The sequence below is a fragment of the Synchiropus splendidus genome, chromosome 11 (genome assembly GCF_027744825.2).
Source record: "Synchiropus splendidus isolate RoL2022-P1 chromosome 11, RoL_Sspl_1.0, whole genome shotgun sequence".
NCBI lineage: Eukaryota > Metazoa > Chordata > Actinopteri > Syngnathiformes > Callionymidae > Synchiropus > Synchiropus splendidus.
This window is the reverse complement of record NC_071344.1, coordinates 16,873,646-16,899,102: the sequence shown is the minus strand read 5'-3', so window position 1 is coordinate 16,899,102 and position 25,457 is coordinate 16,873,646. Positions and strand designations below refer to the sequence as shown.

Sequence of the window (25,457 nt, the reverse complement as noted above, 5' to 3'; positions counted from 1 at the left end):
TGCTGACGTGACTGTTTGGGAGCAGCCATGTGGAGCGCATACATATGGAGGCCAGCCTGAGTTGCAAAGCCAAGCGTTTGCTGTCATTAGAGCAGGTCTGGGGAGTCGAACCTTCGGGGAGGGGGTCCGAGGTCGCGCAGAGTGCTGAGGTGCAACTCTGGCTCTCACTCACGTCAATAACATCCACTCAGCTGACACGTGAGGAATTCAGATGCTGGAGGGAAAAGGAGATTATTTTCAGCGCTGGGTTCGCAGCAGCCACACGGCAACCTGCTGCTCGTCCTCTCACCGTCGCCTCGGGTGTCCTGGTGCTGCCCTGCTGACACCTCGTACTGGATTAGACGCTCGCCGTGTGATAAAGGTTACGCCGCTGTTTAGAGTGGCGGGGGGCTCGAACCCAACACATCCCTAGTCACGTCATGGGCGATTTCAAACACAAACAATGAAGTCATCTTTTGAGCCAGGTGTGGCATTTTAGGTTTTGATTTTTGCATGTAGAATAATCAAAGATGCTGTGTGGTTGTCATGGCGACAGTCCCCGACCCAGCTTCTCTGCAGCAAACACCATCCCCCAAACGATGGCAAAAATAAAGCGTTTATATATTACACAAGTGTCACTCTTTCGGACAGTAGGGGGCATCGTTGCGTCTGAAAGCTTGATGTGGCCCTTGACTGAAACTACTGCATGAAATCCTTTTGATGCCAACAAGAATCAAATATTGAACATCTACACCTTCGATTATACATTTGCTTCTGCCTCATCTTTTCTCCAACCGGCAAACCTGGCTTTCTTTTGGCGTCAGCAGTCCCTCAAATTTCAACCAGCTTTCGTCCACTGCGCTGCTGAACAGCACCAACCATGCTGCCAGAGGTCGTGGCCTGGTCCAGCTGACCAAGTTCCTGAGAGAAAGAGTATATTTAGCAGGGTCAGCAGGCGGGAATCGCGCCAGGCGACTGTAGAAACGCAGCTGTCGCTCTCGGATTTGGCAAAACGCCCGACCCCCACTCTGCTCTTTCTTGCACAACCTCTGGGGACCACACATACAGAGTGAGAATCCTAGCTCTCATCCATGTCCTTTACAAGAACACAGCCAGACTACAGACGATCTTTGCATTTCCAGCTGGTGAGACAGAAGATCCAGATTTGTCTTGTCTAATAGGGCAACGTTTGGTCACCAAGTGGACTTTATTTAATTGGAAACCCAGCTGTGAATTCCAGAAATTCCAAGTGTTGGGGAGAGGCAGATACTGTAAAGCATCAGTTTTATCTGGAATGTCTTGGCAAAACATTGTTAAATGATGGTCAACAGCATTTGAGTGTCCTTCACACTGGATTCTTCTATTCATTCCCGAATTAAAATGCAAAACTCTGAAGCAGAGCAGGATCACAGCCGGGATGTGGTCTGGGTGAACTGACCAAAAAAGTCCCTGTATTTTTGGTTTCTATGACCTGCAACTGCTTCCTTTCATGTGATGAATATAAACCTAAGAATAAGCAATTGAAAGAGAAACTAGATGAGCCACTCATGAGGGAGGGAAGACGGGTCACCTCTTGTGCTTCTTCACTCACAGCTGATTGAAGTGGTCAGGGGAAAGGTTGCCTGGTCATCAGTGGCTACCTCCATCTGTCGTTACAGCGCAGCTCCAGTTGTGGCGTAATTAAATTGACCCTGTTGTCGTAACATGAGGTCACCCTTTGTCTCGCATCATTAAACCTGAGACAGATTTCATACGAACCCTGCCACGCTGACGGTCAGGGGTCACTTTTCCCCGGCAGGTTTGTATGAATAATAGATGACCAGTTTGGGTGGATGAAGAGTGAGGAAGCATCTGCTTTGTCATGTGACATCCTGGAGACGAGAAGAAGAGACTTTTATACAGACATTTGATTTCACCACAAGGACGCACGCTGAGAATGGCGTTCGGTGAAAAGTCATATTTTAATATTTCCTTGTAAATGTCACAAACACACGGCCACGGCTCAATGGTGACCCAGGTAGGAGTGTAAAACGTTACAGTTGCTGGAGGGTGGCAGTGTCACATCTGGACAAGAAGAGGGAGATTCACAAACCCATCTTAGGATATTCTTCTCAAGAGGCAAACCATCATAAAATCTGATATACATTTTTTCATATATATATATATAGAATGCTTTTTATCTCCATGTACATGCCTTCTGTTGAACATGCTATGTAATTACAATGTTCGCTTTTGATTAGCTACTTTGCAATAAGTCATCACTTATGAGGTGACTGACTGTATTTATTTCCTTATATTTCTGTTTTCTTTCATTACTGCACTATTGTAAAACCTTTTAAGAGACACAATTATTTTATAGATTTTTCCTTCCACAACTATTAGTTTCATTTTTTATTTTTCAATATTAGCTTCCCTGCAAAATAAGTAATAAATAAAAATGGTTAGGGATTAATTACTGTTCTAGAAATATAGGATGATTTCATTCATTTTTTAACCCTTTAAACCATTCAAAATTACTATAGTAATTTATAGTAATTATATGCTGATAAATGTCAATACTAACCGATATTATGATGATTTTTTTGGTGATGTTATTGCTGCCACATGAACAATTTAAAGGTATAAGTGCCAGACATGAATGGTCATATTTAGGAGAATTTCGTAGTTAACATTTTCTTCAAACAGCATCATGAACCAATGATGATGACCTCAGGACAAATGACTTATTGCAAAGCAACATCATGAAATAAAACTGGGCAGAAGATTCCCACATGGTTGTAGAAATATTTACAAATGCTCTTTCATTGAACTGTCTCAAATTTTCAACAATGTGAATGCAAATTAAGGAATTATTAATACACAAGTATTTCATGTTGAGTTAAATACAGTCATACAGAGTATATCATTTCTAAATAAATTCATTTCTTTTTTAGTTTGGTTGATAAAGCACTGGTGGAAATGAAGAGCGTGTGAAGAGACACAACAGTTTCGATCACAAGTAGATAGACCAGTAGATGACGTTGAAGAAGAGGAAGGAGAACGGGAAGAGAGCTCGGGAGTAGAGGTCGATTCTCTTGGCAGCGGAGGGGATCACCGGTTTGGGAGGAGGCGGCTTCTTGTGGTTCTTTGCCTGGGATTTTCCGAGCGGCCCGCCGGTTTCGATGGGTTTCCCGTAGCAGTCAAAGTTCGACAGCTCAAAGTCCCGCGGGAGTGAGCCCACGATGCTGAAATCGTTGGTCCGTAGGTCGGATTTAGAGGTGCAGACCTTCTTACAGCGAGTCTCTGCCACCTGAGAGAGCAACACAATCCATGATTACCCTCTGCAACACTTCATCCCAAAAGAAAAAACGAAAAAAAAAACAAAAAAAAAACAGATTTATCTGACACACTGTCACGCCGGTTAGATTTACTCTGGAAGTGCTGCCGGCAGCCCCTGTGGCACTGAAAGTGGACCAAAGTGGTTTTAAATTTGCCTGACTGCAGCAGGATAGAGGCGGCCTGTTTATCCGGCACTGAAAACATTTTCAGGATGAATCTGAATTAATTAGGCTTACAGTGTGAGAGGATGGCAGTGACGAAATCACTGTCCTTAAATGCCCAAAATCCTCATCCCTGTTTCTTTGAGATCCTCCTCTGGGAACCATGAAGGAACTATTTTCTGACTCGGTTTGGAGAGGCACAATATTTTATACACTTTCAGCAGCGCATTAGAGTCAGGTGACGTCATCTCTTAAACATCAGGCATCCTGGCATCTATGAAGAAATACAACTTCCACAGACACCACATGAAACTGTCTCTCTTTCCTCAAAAGACACCAAAATTCACTATTCCGCCTGGATTAAAAGCCTGGTGTTAGTGGGTGGCACTAGGAGAGCAACAATAAACAAACTTATACGAAGCTGTTTCGCTCTGTCACCTTTGGTCCAGTCAGGTCGTGGGCTGATGGAGTTGATGCGGAACACATTGCTTTCATGTGTCTTACCACACAGCAACCACAACAACAAACACAACAAAAAACAAAAACCTAGTGACTGTTCACTGAGGTGCAGACAGGAAATACACCTTCAGTAGTTTTGTGAAGCCTGCACCTATGTTCCGATGACATAGCTATTAACAATTGAAGACTCTATGCCGGGCGTACCTTTGACAAGCTTTAAGAGGCAATGCAAGTCCCCCATTTTAATCACTCTTGCTTTATTTATAAATATTTAATAAATATATAAATATAAATATTATTTATAATACAGAAATCCCATTAGTTGGTACCATCTTACCAACAGGGTCTGTTCTCATTCTGACAGATGGTTGACCGCCTGACAGGAACAAAAAAAAAAAAAAAAGTGTCCCTAGTCGTATCACAAATGTACTGAACCGAGGCTTTCAAACTGTGAATCATGTCGAAGATTTTGTTTGGCGTAACACCTAGTCGTCACAGCTGATTCAGATTAACTGTCGACTCTACTCTGTGTCAGTATCACAAGTACAGAAAGAAATTCAGAATTCCTAAAGAGGGTGAGCAGCAATTGAACGATCACCACAGCAAGTTGAACATTCAGCATTCAACGTGCAACAGTGCCATATGTAATCGACAATAGGGGAGACAATTCTGGGTCTTCAAACTGTTCTCCTCTTCACTGACATAAACAAGTGCAGATGAGACTTGTGGGATTTGACACACATTTAGCTCTCACTTCAACATCAACATACTTGTCCGACATGGACATACATGTCCAGTTAACAAGGGTAGGAATCTGAAAACAGGACTCCCCTCAGTGTTCAACAGTACACGCTGTTCTGGTCGGGGAATCACAAGAAGGTCAAACGGCTGTAATCAAGCAGAGGAACACTGTTTAAAAAACAGGTTCTGACACTTCCCTTCAGGAAACACTCTTCTTTTTGGGCTAATTACATAATCCTGACATCCGTAGCAGCCCAATTACTAGAGGTCTGATCTTAACAGCTCCCTAAAACACTGCATCTGTCATGTTTCACTTTTAATGAGTCTGAAACATCCGGAAAGTGCAACAAATGATGATCCAGCCTCCTTAATCGAAAGAGACAGCTCAAGTCTTCCACCTCTTCCAAAGTGCTGCTTGACATCTAGAAAGTGTATACGAGACGTCTCTTATGTCACGTCCAAGTGGCAGATTGGTTTCAGCTGAGATGAGAGCTGAATTTAAACAAGGCCGTGGGACACGATGGCTGAATGAGGACTTTCAAAGGAGGCGTTTGATCCTGAAGTCTGTACCGAAATCCCGCTGATGAATCCAAACTACCAGAGGAAAAACAGGGAGACAACGACTAATTCTAAAATTACATTCACTTTGAGCTGGAGAATGGCGTCTAATCTCCGCTGGCATCCTGTGATGCCCCCTCCGTTTTCACAGCGGTGATTAAAACGCAGAGCGCACGAGGGCTGCGCCGGCGTCGTCCAAAATCGGGTTTTCATCATCTCCCCTGAAGGAACGCGATCTAATCAGACGACGGATGCTCACTGAAGTCATTTAGCTCATTAAAGCGTCATTATTTTGATTTGGATTCGACATGAAAACCAATTTAAGCTCAGTGGAATCAGGTAATCCTCTCAAACCCTCGTCCAAAGCTGACTCGGGGCGAAATTAATTTCAATTAGGCTCAACAATTGCAGAGTTCATTCGACATGCATGAGTGACACGCGTGTGACAGACCTGTGTGCACATCTGCGGGTCCCTGTAAACTGTTTAGCATTTAGATGAGAGACAACTTCAGGGGCTTGTGTTCAGGGACCGGGAGCTGCAGCACCCTCATCTGGAGAGCCACAACACACTCTCATTCTCACTCCAAAAAAATAAGTGCATGTTGAGAGGATGAGTAAAACTTTAAGCACTACCAAATCAAATGATCTTGAACGGGTAATTGTTGCTTGATTGTTGGAAAAAGCCGCAGCATGCCCACTGAAAATACAACTTTAGGTGACACTAGTTAAAGTGTGGCACTTACAGGGGACAGCAGATAGTTCACAAAAATATTCTCATTAATGAATAAACAAGACACAAATCAATCTTGCTGGGGACGGCAACTCAATATTTGAGGAGCAGCAAGTTAGACTGATGGTTGCCAAGGTGAGACTGCAGGAATAGCTTTCGTGATCTCAAGGTGTCCGAGTAATTCAGACCTGTCTTCAAGTTAAACAGGATATGAGGAAGACTCATGGAGTCTCAAGGTCACACATATGGGTGTAAGTCCCTCTGATTTGAGTGGAGAGCAGAGCCACCGGTGGGCCTGCGTTGCTCAGAATGGAGACCAGGTTTGAAGTTACAGCTTAGCTCACAGAGTTACTTAACTTAACTAACCAAAAGGGCCTGCTCTCTCAAGGCCGGTAATTCCAAGTGACAAGTTCAACCTTGAAGTAGAAACTTTGAAGAAGTTATAGAACGAGAGATACTGACATGCAGCGTGCTGACATGCAGAGGCGTCCCTCCGGTCCCGTTGACCGTGTTGTTCCTGGCAGCCGGGATCTTCCCCGCCGCCTTCTCCTTGGACGCGATCTTGGCCTTCTCCGCCTCGATGCGCTTTGGGCTGTTGAGCATCACTTGGACCACAGCGTACTCCACCAGTGAGGCGAAGCCGAACAGCAGGCAGGCGATGAGCCAGATGTCGATGGCCTTCACGTAGGACACTTTAGGAAGCTCGGACGCTAAAGAGGTGCACTCGGATGAGAGAGACAGCACGGACAGGATGCCTGCGAGGAGAAAGAGGAGTGACCTTGTCTGTCTGCAGAGGAGCCAAACCTTCAAAAGGCCATTTCAAGTCCTTGATGTTTTAGTCTGACAGTTGATCACGATGAACATATGTTGTTTCAATTTCAGAATAGCTAGTTGTTTTTGTTTTTTGTGTAATACTTTCATTACAGGTTCCAGCTCAACAAGGCTTCAACTTAATTCTACAGCAATTTGCTCCACTAAATATTACATAAAAACACAGCGATACTTGAGTTTATGTGCAAGGAAGTGGCATTAAACATCAACCACAGACAGCTCTCACACACATGCCCACACACAGTAAATGAGAAATGAGAGGCCGGTGTTAACTGACCTGGACTGATCCCATTTAGAGAAGAGTCAGAGGAGGCTTCCAAAAAGACTTGGAGTGATGATGGGATGGAGGAGGTGATAAACAACTGGAGGGAGGATGGAGGGAGAGAAGTTGGTGGACGACAGGAGCGGGATACCAATGATTATCTTATCCATGCAGGCCAGCACACGCACGGGTAGGTGACCGTGCGATACGGTGAGTGGTCGGTGACAGACATGTCGCGGTGGAAGGTGGGAGAAAATGCAGCAAGTGAAGTGGACATATCTACAGCAAACACATGCCTGAGTGAGCTTCCTGGTCTTGTTCGCTCACACATCTGCTGACAAATTTAATGACGACTGACACTTGATTTACTAGCAACAGTGTGAACAGTAGAGCTTCGATTTTGCTTTGTAGTTTAAGTGTCACAGAGAAGAGAAAGAGAGAGAAGAGAAATACAAAAGCAATCAGATTATTATGATTAAAGACACAACAAGGGAGAAAATGACGCCAGAATCTCTAACGAATGACAAAAGGTGCTAAGTATTGTGTGATCTAATCTATATTTTGTTCCGACTGAGATTACTTTCACATTGTCTCAGTCTGACACTGAAGCAGCACATCTGGATCTCCTTTTAGGATTGGCTGCATGTGTTTTGGGGTTTTAGAGGCACAACATTTCCTGTGATGCTGCGCAGCTCACCTCAATGTTAACTACTCCAATGTGGATAATTTTGATCAGGTGTCTGGTGGATGAATTTGCCTTGAAATATTTCCTTTTGGCAACAAGCGTTCTCACTGGAACTGATGCTTGGACTGCCTCTCATGTGCTTCCTGGCAGCGGAGGGACACAACACTGTGACCATCCTAATGTTGTATCTGTCTAGGAGGTTCAGTGCCAAGAATGCACCATCATGCGCAACACGTATTATAATGATTCAAATTTCATTTCATATCATGCTCATTGTTTGATTTGGCATCTTTTTCTGTTGTCTCTCTTTCCCATAAAGTGGTTGCCACGAGGGTGCCACTTTCCTTGGTCACACCTCTACTCCTCCTGTTATCTTTTCATAAATAGATGAGGCTCACAGGTGTCTTTCTGAAATACTTCATCAACACTGTATGTTCCTTCCATGCGTGTAAACCATTGACTCGTAACTAACCATAACTATACTTTCAAAATTCTCCACGAGCAGTGTCTCTGATGTTCCAATCTCATACTTCCCAGTCGCTAAAAATGAAAACCAGAGCTCGACTGTTCCACTTCAAACTCTGCTTCCTGTCTGTAACCCATATATCATGGCATGTCACACTACTGTCCTACAGAGCTTGTCTTCCACTCTTGCTGCCACTCTTCTGTCACAGGTCACTCCCGACCCACCTGTGCCACCCCGGCAGTACTCCACACTTTGCCTCTTTTACACTCCGTCTATCACTCTGTATGACTGATCCCAACTGCTTGAACTCAAGTGTTCTCACCGCCTCATCCTCACTGATCCTTCAGAGTGATTTGGCATCTGATGGAAAAATGTCATAAATTATGTTTATGACATTTATCATGAGATATTATTGTGGAAATTAGTTGTAATGGTCTGTGCATTCGGCTATTAATAGAATATATGTGATATTTAATATATCTTGCATTAATCCTCTTTACACTAAAATGCATCTGCTTGACTCTCTTTTTAAATCTTCATGATTAATAACCTCACACGAGGCGATTCGACGCTGAAGTGGGTCGCAGGTGTCAATTCCATTCCTACTTTATGATTTATCACACGGACGACAGATTTGGACATGAGCCTCATGCTTGGTTGATGCAGTCCTTCATGCTGTCACGATGATTGATGATGTCATGGTTGTGATGATTGTCAGTGATCCTTCAGAACCAACAAACCCCCAGAGAGTTTCAGGGTTTCAGTTCTTCACACCCAATTTCCCCAGTGTCATTCATCATCAGATTAAGCCACATCCAACCAGCCACTGAGCAAACTAGCAGCAAAGAACCCACAAAATCAAGACCATTTGGGACGGCTCAGAGATGACGCCATACCTAACGGGACTCTGGCAGCGCTGGCGTCAGGGTTGATCCAGAAGGACAGCCAGGAGAGGACCACGATGAGCAAGGTTGGGGCGTAAACACCCATCATGTAGAAGCCCACCTGTCTCCGGAGGGTGAAAATGACCTCCACACAAGTGTAGTACCCTTCAAATTAAAGAGAGATATTGAAAAATACTATCTTTTGCCACAAATGTATTAAATACATTTCAACCACAAATGAGGAGTCATACAATAATTGGAGGGTTCGAATCCTGTGCCATCCCATGAGCGGCCTCTATGAATGTGTGTGAATGGGTACAGTGGTAGTGGTGGTACAAATGTAGCCCACTCGCCATTACTATAGTATTGTTGAGTGAATTTCATTCTTTAAGGAACTTATTCAAATTAACATAATACATGTTTTCACAGTTTCGTGACAGAGGCTGATACAGTCCTGAGGTGGAAGTCAGCAGTCAAGCAGACCTGTATTCCTGGTGTTTATCTGTTGATTGTGCCAAGCACGACTTATACACAGTTCAATCGTGGAGCAGGCGGAAAATGGCACTTTAATGACTTCACTGTAGAAATTGGAGTAAAGTAATGGAGGCAGAAAAGGTCAACTGAAAACACATTTCACTGTTTTCAGTCTAGAAAAGATTATTGATCTCAAAGTCTCCCACCAAATAAATGCGCTTTAAATCTTATCGACTCCGAAAGTCCAAATGAAACAGGTATGTAATGTACACTTCCCATCAGCGCCTATAGCTTCCCGTGTGCAGCGGGAAGTTGAGATGATATTTAACTATGTCAGAGCGGTCTATCAAAGTGCTGGGAATATCTGGATGATGGAATCTATTTATTTGTTTCACGGACCTCGGAGGTAGTCATGGAAACCAGTTGGGAAGCTGATTCATTAACAGCAGGCGAGGACGATAGGGACAGCATGTTCTTATCATTCTGAAGCCTTTTATCAGTGAGCACACTGCCATCTGTTTGCTTGATTAGATTTGAATAGAAATGTTTAAAAAGTGCTAGATCCAGTGAATACATTTCTATATCCAATACTGTCCAAAATAGTAACTGAATCATTCAATGAAGTATTCCATGGTAAATTAAGCATCTTTCGTAATTCATGCAACAGTAAGATTAAAAAAGACACATTTTGCATCAAGTGACAAATGAAGTGACACAAAGCAGTGTGTTTTTGTCAGTCATCTTGAGCATTGAATTAACGCTTAAAGGAGAAACTATTTTGAATCAGTGAACTGTGAGAATAAAAAAATTGCTTGGTAATGTGATCCAAATGAAAGCAAATGTTACTTTCCTCGATACGTAAATAAACAGCTCGCATCTTAAATTGCTTTAATGCAACATGTAATTAATTATGAAATTCAATTATATTTTAAATATTAATTGGCACTTTTACAATAAAATAAAGCACCTCCTCCAATACATTGTAATGTAATTACGTCATATTTACGACATATTTCGACAGCCATACCTGTTCCTGAGTAGAATTTGGTGCAGTTCCCATAATCAATATCTTCCTGTCTGATGTCGAACTGAGGAAGAGCGATGGCGTCCATCTGCACTGGGTCTCCAGTCTGCCACATGAACTGCAGGTCGTCTGTGGTATATCCGACTGAACAAAAAGGGAAACTCTCAACTATGCTATATCACACATACGTAAGTGAATTAATATATCATGATAATAGGAGGAGAGGAATAAAGGAGCAGAGAGGGGCAGTAATTCAAGCCGGAGGTAAATGGTTCAAGTCCATTAAGACTTAATAGTTCTGTTAGCAATAAAGTGCTCTGTAAACAAGACGTGATAAACATGGTGACGCTCAATTACCTGCAGCGTCAACATCTTCGCTGACTTTCACAAAACCAATTTCATATGATTTATAACACACCTCCAACAGCTCACCATTTATATAAGATGATAAAACAAGCATGGCATTAACCTTCACAACGATTTATCTAGATGGACACAACAAACAAAAATGGATTCTGCACCAAACCAACTCACAGCTTTCAAGTTGCATTTTGCACCTCTGCGTGTCCATGGGGAAGAGCGTCAGGTCCAAGGGACAAGACAAGGTGATGGACAACCTGGCAGGGCGAGAAATCAGAAACACATTACCAGCTGCTTTGCGCTATTTTTGTCAGTTTTTCCTGAGTCTTGCTGCTTCTTTTAAGGTGATTTGCTGGATTACTGTGTCTCTGCCAGTTGTCTATTTCCAATTGATTGCGATTGAAGTATTAACCCTTTGGTTAAAAATGTGCCAACATTTCAACAAGCCAACCTCCATATAGGGCCTACTGTAGTGAGCGCTTTACACAAGCAGTGGGCGGACACCAGTTACTTTATTCACAGCAACATTTGTGGGTAATGTTTCTATAAAAAGTTGTGGAGTAAAAAGTGACGCAGCCAGCGACAGTCCGCATGCATGAATAAAAAGACAAGGAGACAGGTGGCAGGTGTTTCGTGTCCACTCCATGAATATTGGTTTCTTATCGTCCAGCACACCACATCTATTGAGAACTTTCGGAGTGTCTTTTCTACCAATTTACAACTCAGATATTTTTCAGATTAGCTCCTTCTCACATATTTTCACTCGGCCTCTGGTAACATGATGTTCGAATTTTCATTCTTCCTCTTGTTAGATGTTCTTCTGCCTTTTATAGGTTGTTTCATTACTGATATTGAGGATTTTTAACTAGGTCTGAACGCAGACCTTGCCACTTTTAAGATACTTTATGAAGGGATGTGATTAAATGTGGCTCTAAACTACAAATAAAAGCACAGGTTACACTTCAGAAGGCCGTCCAAGTTGTGACGCCACTTGTCCACAGTGTACTTCTCAAAAACATCAAGGAGAGAGGCTTCTTTGACTTGCTTACCTCATACTGATGAGGACATCCCCATTTCGAAAAATGAAAAGCAGAATATTCTCTTGTGTGACGTCGTGGAAGTTGGCACTTTTTTCGTTTGCGAAAAATAGATCGGGTTTCCACAGACATTTAAACATCTTTGGGTCGACTGTCAGAGAATCAGACTTGAAATCTTGGGGCAGCTTTAGGCGTGGATCATTCCAGCGCTGTCGCAGGAAAATGTTGACCCTATAATCCTGTCATGACCAAACACAGACACTTTTAAAACAATAAAAAAGTTGATTTATTGGAAACATGTTCTAGATACGGCCACAGTTATCTCTTGTCAAAACAACAGAAAAGTTAAACTTCAACCTTTAAAGAAAAAAAAAAAGTCAACTGACCAAGCGAATTGACTGTTTTGTGTAATAATTGACAATATTCCAGCATAAACATTGTCAATTGCTGCACAATGTGTACAGAATAATGGCTTTAAACTTCAGTCCCGAACCAGTCACGATTTCAATTCATTTTTTTCAATCATTTTTGATGGCTACATCAAGCTGATCGGGGACCAGGTGTTACTAAGAAACGCTCCAGTTGAGTGCGGAGATGCGTTGTCAAACAAAGCTGGAAAATACCAGCTGTGTAAGTGTGTGTGTGTGTGTGTGTGTGTGTGTGTGTGTGTGTAAGCTTGCCAACAGCAGTTTTTAAAAGAAGAACTCATCCATTTAGCCCTTGAATGAATCACGACAGAGCAGCCAGAAATAGTGGACAAGATAAATGCCAAGATTCTACTGAAGGAGCATTAAAATAATTATGAACCCTTCATTGTGAGGTGATTCACTTTTTATTTCGCTCTTATGACATTTGCTGGAACAGCAATAGGTATTTTATAATGTGTGACTTTTATAGACTGAAGTAGTTGCATGGTAAGTATGACTAAAAAAGACAAGCTTTGTGGCCCTTGTAGTCGTGATTAATATTTAACTGTAATTATTGTTTTTCTAACAAGCTAAGCCACTTATTTCTTGTACATATGTTTTTTCTCTCCTCATCCCCTCCTTAGCACGTCCCACATCATTCAGAAACACAGTGACATGGTAGACATTTCAGACACAGGAACCATATCATTGCTTTTTTCGTTGCAAGATCTACAGCTGAGCTCCCTTTGGTGCCTCAAACACAGCACTGCCAGGTCCACAGGCGCAGTTCCTGAATTGCTTTCATTTGCGCCTCTCTTCTAGCCATCAGTCTGATGCGTCCTGAGTGGATATTTCTTGACCAGTCAGCTCCTCGATCCACCATTATGGTTTAATCACGTCTTTCTCTGGTTTCCGGTGCTTCAATTATTTACCAACAGCTGAGAGACGTTCTACCCCATCTATTTATGGATCTCCATTTATCTCACATCCACACTCCTCTGCTTCCTCGCCTTGGTTTGCTTGCATTTGACTCTTGGTCTTTTGCAGCGCTGTAATTCCTTATTTGAGCAACCATCCTTGCACCATGGTGTTCGTTGCCCACTGGTACTCAAAGCATGAGGCAGCTCTTAGTATGAATGAGGAAAGCTTAGCAACAACTTAACGGAGACAATGTGTCCTCCATCTGTATATATACATATACATATATATATATATATATATATATATATATATATATATATATATATATATATATATATATATATATATATATATATATATATATATATATATATATATATATATATATATATATATATATATACAGTCAAGGAAATCTCATTTCCCACCTCTGGTCCAGAAGTGGATGGCGTTTGGAGCATTCCTACACAACATCGAAACTCTTCATTCAAACACCAAACTTGTTCGCAATACTTCTCGCATGTGCCAAACTTGCAAGACGTTGACCACGTCCCCAATCCTTTCACCAGCAACTTTAATTCCTTCAGATCAACAATTCGTTTGGTTCTTGCCATCTGTTTTCCATCTAAATTCTTGTGGTAGAAAGTATTTGGGGACACAAAAAGCAAATTTGAGGTCTTTTGTTCACGTATGGAGTTTGACATTTTTCCATTATTCTTCATGCATTACTCCAAAACTAACCAAATATACAAGAGCACATGTGACAAAGTAAACCTTACTTGGGATGTTAATAAATCAAGCATGAGATATTTGGAAGCAACGTCAGGCCAAACCACATGAAAGAGCTTTGTATTCTGCAAATGCTGCATATTTTAAGTATAAACTACTTGGATGTTTGGGTGTTTTAATTCACGAAGGACTTGAGCAGTTCTTATTTTGAGCCAAATACCAGGAAGTGCTTGATTCCCAGGCCTTTCTTTGTTATTTAAACAATGGAGAACTTGTTTCTATCTTATTTTGGAGCGCGCATTATTATTCCTAGATGACTTAATTTAACACAGTAATGTTCAACCCGTCCAGTCTATTCTGTGTCTGATAAAGCCTTTTAAAAACCAGACACGGATATAAATCTTCTCACTTCGGCTCCGCACCAAGCTGCCAGACCTGCGTTCGATACTGATGGCTTACGACTATCACAGACAAAATCTCAAAGTGAGAGTCAGTAAATAGCAAATGCCTCCTTTTATTTCAAATGCAACATCAAATTATCATTCTTGCTCATGAAGATTATCTTGCAATGTGGAGAAGTGCTAACTACAGCGAATGAGATGTGGTGTACTGCTGAGGGAGGTGTAAATGATGAGATGGTGTCTGGAGATCAGATATCCAGCCGGGTGATAGATTGAACGGGGAGAGGTGAGCAGCTGTCTTTGATTTCTTATTCGGATTTAGGTACTTTCACTGGGTGGAAAGGAGCTAAAGTAGACAGAAGTCTCCATCAGGGGGAGTCTAATCTCATTTTATCTGTCTCTCACTTTGCCTTCTCTGCACTCCCAAGGACTTTCCTGCTTCATCTTCTTTTCTCTATTTTCCTTCTCCCTGGCCTTCACATCTTCCTTCCAGTCCACATAACACATTTGTCTTCTCAATGGGACATTAAATGTTTCTTTTCACCTCATCTGGGCCCAACAAGTGTCACTTCCACACAAGATATTTCAATAAGATGGACATGAAATGAATCACTTTCCTCAAAGTGACGTGCAATGAGCCAATGCAGATCAATATTTTTGATTTAAATGGATCATGTGAACTCTTCAGTTCAGTCAGTCTTCAACCAAAAGTCAAAATGACTATTTTAAAAACAGTATGCCTCAATAATGGACTGCTGAATATAAAATATTTGACCCATGAAAGAGGATGCATTAGGTTGCTGGATAGGGTACAACTTCTGGGTACATAATAACATCACATTTGCTGCGATATCATTGCAGTATTAAAACAGATCATCACTGAGTTTCATGTTCACATCCAGTCATGACTTATATGACAAGTATATGAGTAAAGAAAAATACATTACCAATAAAAAGTTGTAAAAAGCAAATTTAATATAATTCAAATTATGACAATGTAATAGGAAAAGTAACAATTATATAAATACTGAAGATTTTAACTAGAATGTATATATTAATCTAATTAAGTGCATGAAATAAAAAGTAAAATAATGATTGAATAAGAAATAACATGAGAAAAATAATGAATTGTGAATTTGCTCAATATGACTATTTAAATAATCGTGTTTCATTAAAAACGAAAAGGGATCAAATATGAATGTAAACATCTGAACTTTTTTAAATTAATCACAAGTCCATAAAGGTAACTTTGCAATGATATAACGACAATATAGCTGATGATGATGATGAGTAATTAATCTGTTTAGACACCTTTCACATGAATTTAGATCATGATTACAACTGAATTTGCTCTAAACCGAGACAGTCGGAGCATATTCATTGACTTCTCACAGCAGCTTTACTGAAACACACCATTAAAACAAGCTTATTGGAAACCTTCAGGAACGCTCCCAATAAAGTCTCCACCTGGCTCTGGACCCGACACAAATCTGTCCTTGAGTTTAATCCACTCATTAGCATTCAAACTGCACTTTCTTTATCAGCAATTAAGCCATCAGATAAATGAGGCATGAAAACCACAGCGTCTCCATGATGACTCACTGCTAAGTGGTTTGATGCTGTTGAGAAAACACGCTCACCACTTCTTCCAAGAACGAAAGATAAAGCACTTTTTTTGGACCCAGTCCACTGCCCCTGGTTGGCTGAGCTATTGATCACCAATGTAGTGGAGATGAACAAGTGAATGCTCACCATTGTAGTTTCCTGGATGGAGCCAAAGCTGTTGATGAAGATGTTCACTCGATCCTCCACAGGAATGCCTGGATTGGGAGAGTGGAAGCAGAGATCATAGTGAGTGACTTCCACACTTGTTAGACCAGCACTGACAGAAATTGCACTGTCACCAATTTCACTGGGTTCTTTTTGAGGTAATTTGCACAGTGCCATCTGTTTAAATGGTTTTTGTTTGTTTCATACATAATAATTTGTAAATTAAACAGGCGATATATTTGGTTTAAAAAAAATCACTGCAATGCAGCTAACTGCAATTGTTGAAAATAATGCTGAAGGCGCATTTTTGGTGAGTAATTTGGGAGACCATGACGCGATGGGGGAATTTTCAGCCCACCCTGACAACCAAGAGCAGATGTTGCAGCTGCTGACACATCGAACACAGATACCATTTCTGCTGCCAAGAGCAGAGAAAGGAACCGTTCAGAGGATCCACCTGAAGGCTCGTAGGACCATCAATCAGGAAATCAGTCAGAGACGGATGACGCATGTCAGCTTGACAGCTCTTTCGACAGAGAATGAAGGCGCCCCGCAGTGTGACGCTCACAGTTAACGTGTTGGAATGACAGGGATTTAAATGGTAATGTGAAACACTTAATTCACTCTCACCACAAGCAGCATTTTTTAATTTAATAGTTGGCTATAATAATACAGTAATGCCTCACAACATTCAGGTTTCCTTTACTGTATATTGTAGAGGTTACTCACTCGTGGTATATGGTGAATTATATCGCCTATTATGGTGTATAAATGACTCTTGTAATTATGGTGAAATAACTTTTGAAGGGCTCAAAATATAGCAGTATCAATAGGAGCACACTGTTTTTTTGTTCTTGTTCCATGAATACTGACAAAGTAGATGCTAGACGATAATTCAAGTGCCAGGACAAGAAAAAATACATTTATACGAATACATGTTCAAGGCAATAACTTTTCAGTCAATTCCTGATCTAAAAATGCACTTTATATTTGGATAACAGATCAAGGGAGAAGTTGACTCGCCTTTGAAGTTGGGCCTTATTCTGGGATCGTAGCTGATCAGTAACCTGTTCAAGATGTTACTGGTTGAGTTGGCGGGGACTCGGGCCAGATCCTCAGATGACAGCTGTCTGCAAATGAAAAAGCCAGAAAGGGAAAGAGAGAGTGAGCAGTTGGCACCACTACATTAGCCGGTCATATTTCTGGCACAGGCACAGCACTTCCATTTTGGCTCTGCCCACGCTTTGATTACACTTTCACCTTAAGTATTACTCGTTTGACATTAAATGATTATTACAAAATTGGACCCCCAGGTGAAGATGGACTGCAGATATGCAGTGTTGGCGTGTTCTGCATGATTCACTGATAAGAGAGAAGACTCAATTTGTCATGCAGATAAAAAAGCATGTTTTGTTGTTTCACCACTGTGTGTGTCTATACAAAGGTCTATCCCTGACATAAATACTTGAAGAGACACATACAAATAGGAGATGTGCGTCAATAGTAATGATAATCATTTTCATCATTTATTGCACGTAATCATACTTCCTCTTGTTGAATCATCCATTGCGATGATCTCCCAGGTTCACTGTGCACAGCAGTTGTCTTGGATTTCTCTGACTGGACTGATGTAACCATAAGCCTTGAGAGGCAGTTGCCATAGAAACAGGCTCTACTGTTGCTCAACCAAAGCATTCAGGTTTAATTACTAGCATTTTACAGTCTAATAATTTAAACATTGCCTGGAAAGCTGCAGAGGGATACAACTGCAGACGGTTGCTGTCCAGGCTAAAGGATAAAAAAAGGATTATATTTCTTACTTGTGAGGGTGAGGGCAAACCGTAAATCATTACAAAAAAATCACCTTTCATATCCATTATGATGTGTTATGAATGTACTGTGTTACTCTTCTCACACTATGCATCCTGGTGTTATCTATATACAATTAAAAAAATGTTTTTCTTCTCAAGTTATCAAACTTTTCCTCAGACAACTAACATGAGCTGCAAGCTAAGATTCCATTCATCAACAGCTCCAGCTTCTGATCACCAACTAAGCTTTCCTGTCGGCGCTTCTATGAAACTATCAGAGTTTATCCTAGCTCTGAGCCAAACGGTGGGATCTGTGATCGTTCACAAATATTTAGAATCAAATGTGTTCAAACTAAACTATTTCAGAAATTGTGATAAAAGAACTGGCTTTTGTTTGAGTGTGCTATTTCTGACGACAAAAGCTGTTTTGAATCTGCCAAATATCCCTGCAAGCCACAGAGATTTCATTTCCAAAAGTTTCATGATGATAAAAACAATGACACAAGTCAAGAAATGGGGAAAAAAATTCTGGCAGGGGAGAAAGATGAAACAGTAATAGTCTCCTGTGGGTGGCAAAGAAATCTCCTTCCAAAAGAATGTCCCTCCTCAGAGCACTCTACATATCATTATTTCAACGTTATCATGCATTAGAGGATGAGTTCAAGGCACCACAGGAATGTTTCACAGTGTGTACGTTCTGCGGTCGCTATGATCAAAGCCAAACACATAATTCCCATCCATAAACCTGCTTTTTTTTCTTGTCTGTCAGCAGTGTTCTGACAACCTCGAGCACAACAGCTAAACTGGAACCAAGTGGTTCCCTTGATCCACAAAGGCATCTGGTGCGCTTAACAGAAAATATGTCATCCAGCTTACACTTGCCAATACCAAGAGCACTTCAAACGCGTTCTCCTTTTCATTTTCAAGTTTCATTGTCAGGACATTTGTTACCATTTAAGGAGGAAGTCAGCACAGCTTTGCAAGTTTCACTTCACAAATCTGCTACAGACATGTCAGGACATGTCAATCCATATTATTGTACCAGAAAAATGTGTTTCGATGCTGACACACATCGTCTGGCTCTGCCTGCTCATCCAATTTGATGATCGTATGTGTAATCTCCCTGTTTGGTTAAGTCTTTTGATGTTTGTCCCAAATTTGAATTAAGCTATTTTTGCATTATTGTTGCCTTTAAAGAGGTAAGCAACGGTCGCAAGGTAAACAGTTTTTTGGGCTCCTTTACATTAATTCCATGGCTTGTGGTTTTCAGAAGCATAAACAGACAACTGACAGATTTCTTCCTTCTATATCACCATTTTGCCCAATCCAGACTGGAGATGGCTGATATGGCATCAAATCACAAGTCCGATAGCTGCCAAAGTTATTTTCGGTTCATGAAGTCATTGAGCCAAAATCCACATTATTAATGGGTGAGTCCATTTTCATTATCTTTTCAGGTTAATGAATACAGGGGCAGATGTCACACATGCATACAGATTCATATATTCTTAACTTGAACATGAGTACAGCTGACAATATAAACAAGTAGCGTCTCTGGTATGTCTGATCCACAGTCTCATCAGTGGAGAAAAGTGACACAATATGGACTGTGAATATACCAGTTCTGTTTTTAAATCCTCAACAATGTACCCTTTTAAAAATTAGATGCTGAAGAGCAGATATTCAGATGACTTGTCATAGCTGTCATCATTAATGTCAGCTGCCGACATTATTTGGTGCTCACTTCAAGCTACATGACTTTTTCATCAAATTTCTCATCAATATTAAAATAAAAGAAAAATAAAAACACAAAAAGTATTCTTGCAAAAAATGGAGAAGAGCAAAAAAAGGAAAATAATTCAAATTCAGTGGCCTTTAACTGTCAACCACAAACCATCATTACTGTAAATGAATATGCTGTTCAACATCAAAGGCTCTAACATGAGCATCCCAATGCAAGTTTTTAACTCACAATTGTGTGGGGTCAGCAGATTTGTGCTCTCATTTGGGCTCTCAGCCGTGTGATAAATGTCACTTGATATGATAACGATAGCCATTTCTCTTGCGTAACTGTGTTACCGCATAGTAACAATTGGAAGGTGCTTTATTTTGGTCCACAGACAGGTTTTCATGAAACCAAACCAAAGGCAGCACAGATTAGGCTACCATTTCAATTCAAGTCTTCTAAGATGTCATCAAAACTGAAAGCAATAGTTGTCTGAAGAAGGGGAATTTGAAGTGACAACCCATTTCTTGTAGTCAGTATGTTTAATTGTGGGCAATGCTCTTTACGGAACTTGTAATTAATTCATCACATCCCCCAGGTATCACAATGGTAACACTGTCAAGTCTGTTTAGCGGCACGGAGGCCTTCAGAGCTGTACTTACGATGGACAATAAACCTGCTTCCCTTTCTTTTTTCCCTTCTTTGTGCCTTTTTCTTTGGCAGTCGCTGCCTCTAGACAAAGACAGAGGACCAGGAGGAAGACAGCAAACCTCTTAATGCCCATTTTGGTGTCAGCTGAGCCTGTAGGAAGAAAAAAAAAAACAGGGTTTATAAAAATAACAGTTGTGTTTTGAAGCGGCGCAGCATAATTTCCCCACAAATTACATCTTTTCTCTCCTTGTGTTGTGCAAAATGGACTTCTTTTCCACACAGACACAACACAGTAATGAGTAAATCTTCCCGCAGTGAATGGTGCTCCCCGTCCCGTCTGAAGTCACGTCACACGAGGTGAACGTCCAAAATGTAAATAAATCACACTGACAAGGTTCAATCCTGTAGAGCAAGTTCAAACATAAATCCAATCAATGGGGCCATTCCAGACGATGGAGGAGAATGTGACCTCCAGTGGACGGCTGAAATTAATTTAACCTGAAATGACCTTCTGCTTAGAGCACGCCGCCTGAATTAAGTGCGACACCTTCATGGTGGAGTATAATGGCGATCCAAGTATGTGATTTGTCCTGACACTAAAGACCGACCTAGGCGTCGTTCCATCCATGTTCTAGAAGGTTTAAGTACCATTCAATAGCATGTCAGTGTTAATCAAACCTCTTGTTCAAGCCATTCATGTCATTCTTGGTCACATTTATAACCTATACAACAGAAGAATGACTGCACAGTGAACACTTCCAGTTCTGCACTTGACTTGAAATAATAAAAGACTGTTTCATAGAAAAAAATGAAAAATAGTATAATAGTATAACATTGATGGGTCCTTGGTGAAACGTTCCAATACTTTTGAATTCAATTCTCCACTTATTGCGAAGTGCGCTACGATAAGGAAGACATCACGACTCATGAACCCATCCACAACTTATTTTATAGTCGACTTTGTCGACTAACCTTTGCAGCCCTAGATCTTAACAAATCAAGATTTAGGTCCCAATTTTCTCAATGCTTTCAATGCAGATTTTCTGCTGAAAGAAATGTATTTTTACTGATCATACAAACTACACAGGGAACCACACAAATGCATCCTGCTTGCACGTGGCTGCATTTGCATTCTCTGATGGGGGCCATTAATCACATGGCAGACTATACCTCTGTGACCTGCCGACTATCAAGAGAGGAGTTGCCCTCTCATTGTTCAGGGACCCTGAGACCGACACCTACGCCAGCACCCTGCCAGCAAGAGATTATATAAAGCGAAGTAGTTTATTGTCTAGACAGAGACTCTCTCTCTTCCTATCTCACTTTCCGTCTTGGCTCAGTAACTCGCTGTCTACTTTCCGCCCGCACATTGATCATCATTGAGAAAAGTGGAAATTGTTTCTACTGCTCGGTTCAGCATCTTTTGTCTTCATGAGAACACCTTGCTTTGTCCAAGTTAACATCATTTCATTGATCAACACATTTCCAGCAGCATGAGTAGTTGCCTGGTGGTGCCCTGAGTTGGCAGGGAGAACTCCAATACAAATGTCACCACTGACAAATGTACATCAGACTACACAAGCAGATTGTTTCTTTCAGACCTTTTTAAAAGATGCACAATGAAGGTGCCTCATTTTCCAGTGAGCATGTGTCAACTTAAAAAAATACTAGGTTGGTGGAACCAAGAAAATAATAGGGCAAATAAATATCATTCTCCAGCCCACACAAGCAACATTAAAGATATCAAATAAACTATAGCTTATTTATTTTGTGTGACTCAGCTAAATGGTGTCATACTACCTCAGTTTAAACTAGGCAAACCTGTGATGCTTCCTTAAGTACAATAATAATCTTGTCTTGTGGACCTTAGGTTTCAAGAAATCCTGCATAACATTGTGATACTTAACTATTCGGCACAGCGAAGGTTTGCCTAAAACTGAAGTTCAAGAGGTGTGATGAAGCACGAACATGAGAAAAATTGAGACAATCTATACATTCACATCATCTGTCCCCAGTTAACTTGGTCTTGGGCTTGGTCTCCATATGCTCTGATCTCAGGTAGCTTTGGCCTCATTCATAACACTAATCTACACACTAGAACTACGTTTAGACAAAGATAGCTGACGACTGCTCTGATGCTGGGAATTTCCCAGGGTCCAGAGTTAACTGGGAACTTTGGTACTGAAGAGAACCCTGACAATATTGCCTTCAGGGAGAGGTTTGCCATCCAAGGGTTAGTGGCCATCGTTGATGCAAAAGCTGTTAAATCAGGATGCCACATCATGAGCACTGTTGTTAACAAGCTTTGCACTTCTCTCCTTAATTCATCCTGTTTCTCTCCTTTCCATCTGTATTTGTGTCTGTACCCCTTTCCTCTCCCATGACTCACTTCTCAACCTCAGTGAGCAATATTGCACACCCTTGGGATTCTGGCACGACATTTGTCATCCAGCATGATGGTCTTCTCTCTAGTAAACAATCTGTCTGAGCTGCGGATGTCAGCTAAAATGAAACAGTATCACTATTATACAGTAGTTTTAACGTCTTAGAACTGTCAGTGGAACTTAAACCGTGGAATATCAGCCATTTACATTTAAGGCCACTGGGATGATACTCACGGTGGCACAAAGCGTCGTTGAGCAAATCTGACCTTGCCAGAGTCAAACTCTTTGCCACCAGTGAAGAAATGTGTCCTGCTCATTGTTTTCCTGTTGGCAATGTGAAAGCTGCAGAAGCTTTCTCGTGCAATGGCTGACAGTGACTCAAGCAGGATAACACGCTCTGCCCCGTGGGTCTATAGTCTGTCAGCATTTCTGCTTTGCCCACATAACTTCCAAGGACAGTAAAGGATTCATTGCCAGTATTTACAGAACATGACTGCCAGACTTATAAATGGACACATCACTCAAGTTAAGCTTGTTGTGAGCTCATCTGTTTACATTTAAAAGGACATTAGAGTCAATCTTTACAGTACAAATCTCTGTCAGACACACACCCATCTCATCTCACTAAATTTGCTTGTGTTGATGAGGATGAGGATTTGGTTTGTGTTCTCTTATAGGCATGGGCAAAGGAATTGATCAAGACATGGACTCCTGGGTAGCATTTGTTGAGACTCCCCTAAATATGCCTTAAAATACAAAAATCCAGGGTAGGGCATGATGCCAAGACTCCACTAGCTTGACTCCACCCCTAAGCATCACTTAATGACTGTAATTACATTTGACAATAGGTTCTCATCACAAACTGCAACGGTTACAGCATCTCATTCAGTCCTCAGCTGGCTCTCAGCCCAAACACCTTATAGTACCTGCGTGCTTTGTGGATAAGGGCAGCAATACTACTTAGCATAGTCCTGGGTGGAACAAAATTTTACCGAATGGATGCTGTCAGCTGCCACAAGGGGCAAACAAATGGGACAGGAATTATACAAGCTGTTGAAAAAAGTGAAGTACATCACACACCACTAATCTGCTCTGTATTCTTTGAATGAAGTTGTCATTCCTGAACTTCAGAAAACATACATACACCAAAGTAAATCAAATGACTCCTCATCATTAGTCACAAGTAGGTCAAAATCAAATCTTATGCAAGATGGTCATATTATTGCTATCATACTGACTTATAGGAATAATAATACAAATCAGTGTTCTTAAATAGAAGTGGTGCTCCAGCCGAACCATAACACACATAGGTAAAAGCTCAGTCTAATGCACAGAAGTGGACGGTCAACAGCCAGGGACGCGACAGCTTGTCATAGGTTAAAGCTTGTAAAGCTCATATTGTGGACTTTAAGCAGGGATTAAGACTATTTTGACAAAAATAGGTTAAAACTTACATGTCGGGGGGTCAGGGTTATGTTGGTGTGTCTCAGCCGAGGGGGTGAGTTAAAGAAGAGGCACATTAATTTATTTATATTGTATGCAGTGGTTTGTGTTGCGGGCACTCAACAAGGGTAGTGTGTGAGAATACAGTAAAATACACAGAAGAAGTGCTCTGTCTCTCCGTGAGATGCAAATATGCATCCAGTTTCCATCTTGCAACAAATTCCATTCACTCAGTGTAATTTTGTTTTATTTCTGGAAGCTTCTGGGAGTTCGCTGGCATTGAGATCCACTGAGATCCTTGTGGGTCATGACATCAACATGCTGCAGTGTAACTCCATTTAGACATTAAACACCACATTAACTACCTTGGCAGGTCATGTCCGGCCCCCGGGCCTGGTCTTTAGTCTTTACCACTCAAAAATTGTCTGAGTGTGTGTGTGTCTATCGATTGTCATCCCGTCCAGGGTGTCATCACCCCTCACCCTATGTAGTTGGGATAAGCTGCATCCCCATTAAATAGATGATAACTATTAAATAAAATGTTCAGTTGCTTGTTTCTATTATTTCAGTCAGGATTTATATGATCCAAAATGCTGGTTTCATGTCATTTTTAATGATAAATACGACACGATAGGCTGCAGTATTGACCCATATTAACTAAAATGGCCTCTTGTCTGATCATAACATTGATATTTGCCCCCAAACAAAACAAGTCCTCGATCATGGACCTTCACAACCTGTGGCTGCACGCTTCCTTTGGCTGTATTTCCAGAAAGAGGCAAAGAAAGTGTCGGCGACAGGCGTCGGAGTGGAGCACCGCTGGAAGAAAACAACATCAGCTCACGTCGACCACCATGACATGGGGGGATGCGAGAGAAGCAGGCAGATGTGTAGGACCATTTATCTTCCACTCATGCTCACGCGTAAATAACAACACGCTATTTTTTTAAAAACCGCACAAGACAAAGAAGCTGACTTACCGTTCGGCTTGGGTTAAAACACGATTAAAAAGCGGCTGAAACGATCAGAAGCTTCCAGACCAGCTGCTGTCTGTCTCTCCCATCCTTCTCTCTGCTCGCTGCTTCAGAAAAAAAGATAAAAGTTACATCTCGGCACCGTGCCAATTTATTTCTCCTTAACCTATTCTCCTCCTGGTTTTTGAAATATATTCATTTATGTTAAATAAACTGCCCTTTCGCCTGCGCTCTCGGAAGCCCAAGATGGAGGCTGGCGTGTACCTGTCAT

General features: G+C 41.3%; 1 protein-coding gene across 2 annotated transcripts; it reads right to left on the bottom strand.

Annotated features, from left to right (window-relative positions):
- Positions 1-1,914: 1,914 nt before the first annotated feature.
- On the bottom strand, positions 1,915-25,457 carry glrbb (glycine receptor, beta b). Of its 2 annotated transcripts, none has more exons than XM_053879555.1 (10): positions 25,193-25,457; positions 20,397-20,535; positions 17,221-17,327; positions 16,180-16,247; positions 11,982-12,208; positions 11,107-11,189; positions 10,576-10,716; positions 9,087-9,239; positions 6,409-6,701; positions 1,915-3,268 (listed from the first exon to the last, which is right to left on the bottom strand). In XM_053879555.1, exons 2-10 carry the CDS (start codon positions 20,516-20,518, stop codon positions 2,972-2,974), a joined length of 1,491 nt encoding a protein of 496 aa, XP_053735530.1. In that variant the 5' UTR covers positions 20,519-20,535; positions 25,193-25,457; the 3' UTR covers positions 1,915-2,971. The 2 variants fall into 2 exon arrangements, with proteins under 2 accessions (XP_053735530.1, XP_053735531.1); XM_053879556.1 differs by lacking the exon at positions 1,915-3,268 and adding an exon at positions 7,055-7,139 and having other exon boundaries at positions 6,567-6,701.

Bases quoted from the DNA above. Each gene is read 5' to 3' on its own strand.
- glrbb (XM_053879555.1), bottom strand. From the start codon at position 20,518: ATGGGCATTAAGAGGTTTGCTGTCTTCCTCCTGGTCCTCTGTCTTTGT. The intron at 10,717-11,106 runs GTGAGTTGGTTT...CTTTTTGTTCAG, and splicing joins CAAAATGCAACTTGAAAGCT to TCGGATATACCACAGACGAC. The intron at 9,240-10,575 runs GTATGGCTGTCG...TTTAATTTGAAG, and splicing joins CAAATTCTACTCAGGAACAG to GGTACTACACTTGTGTGGAG.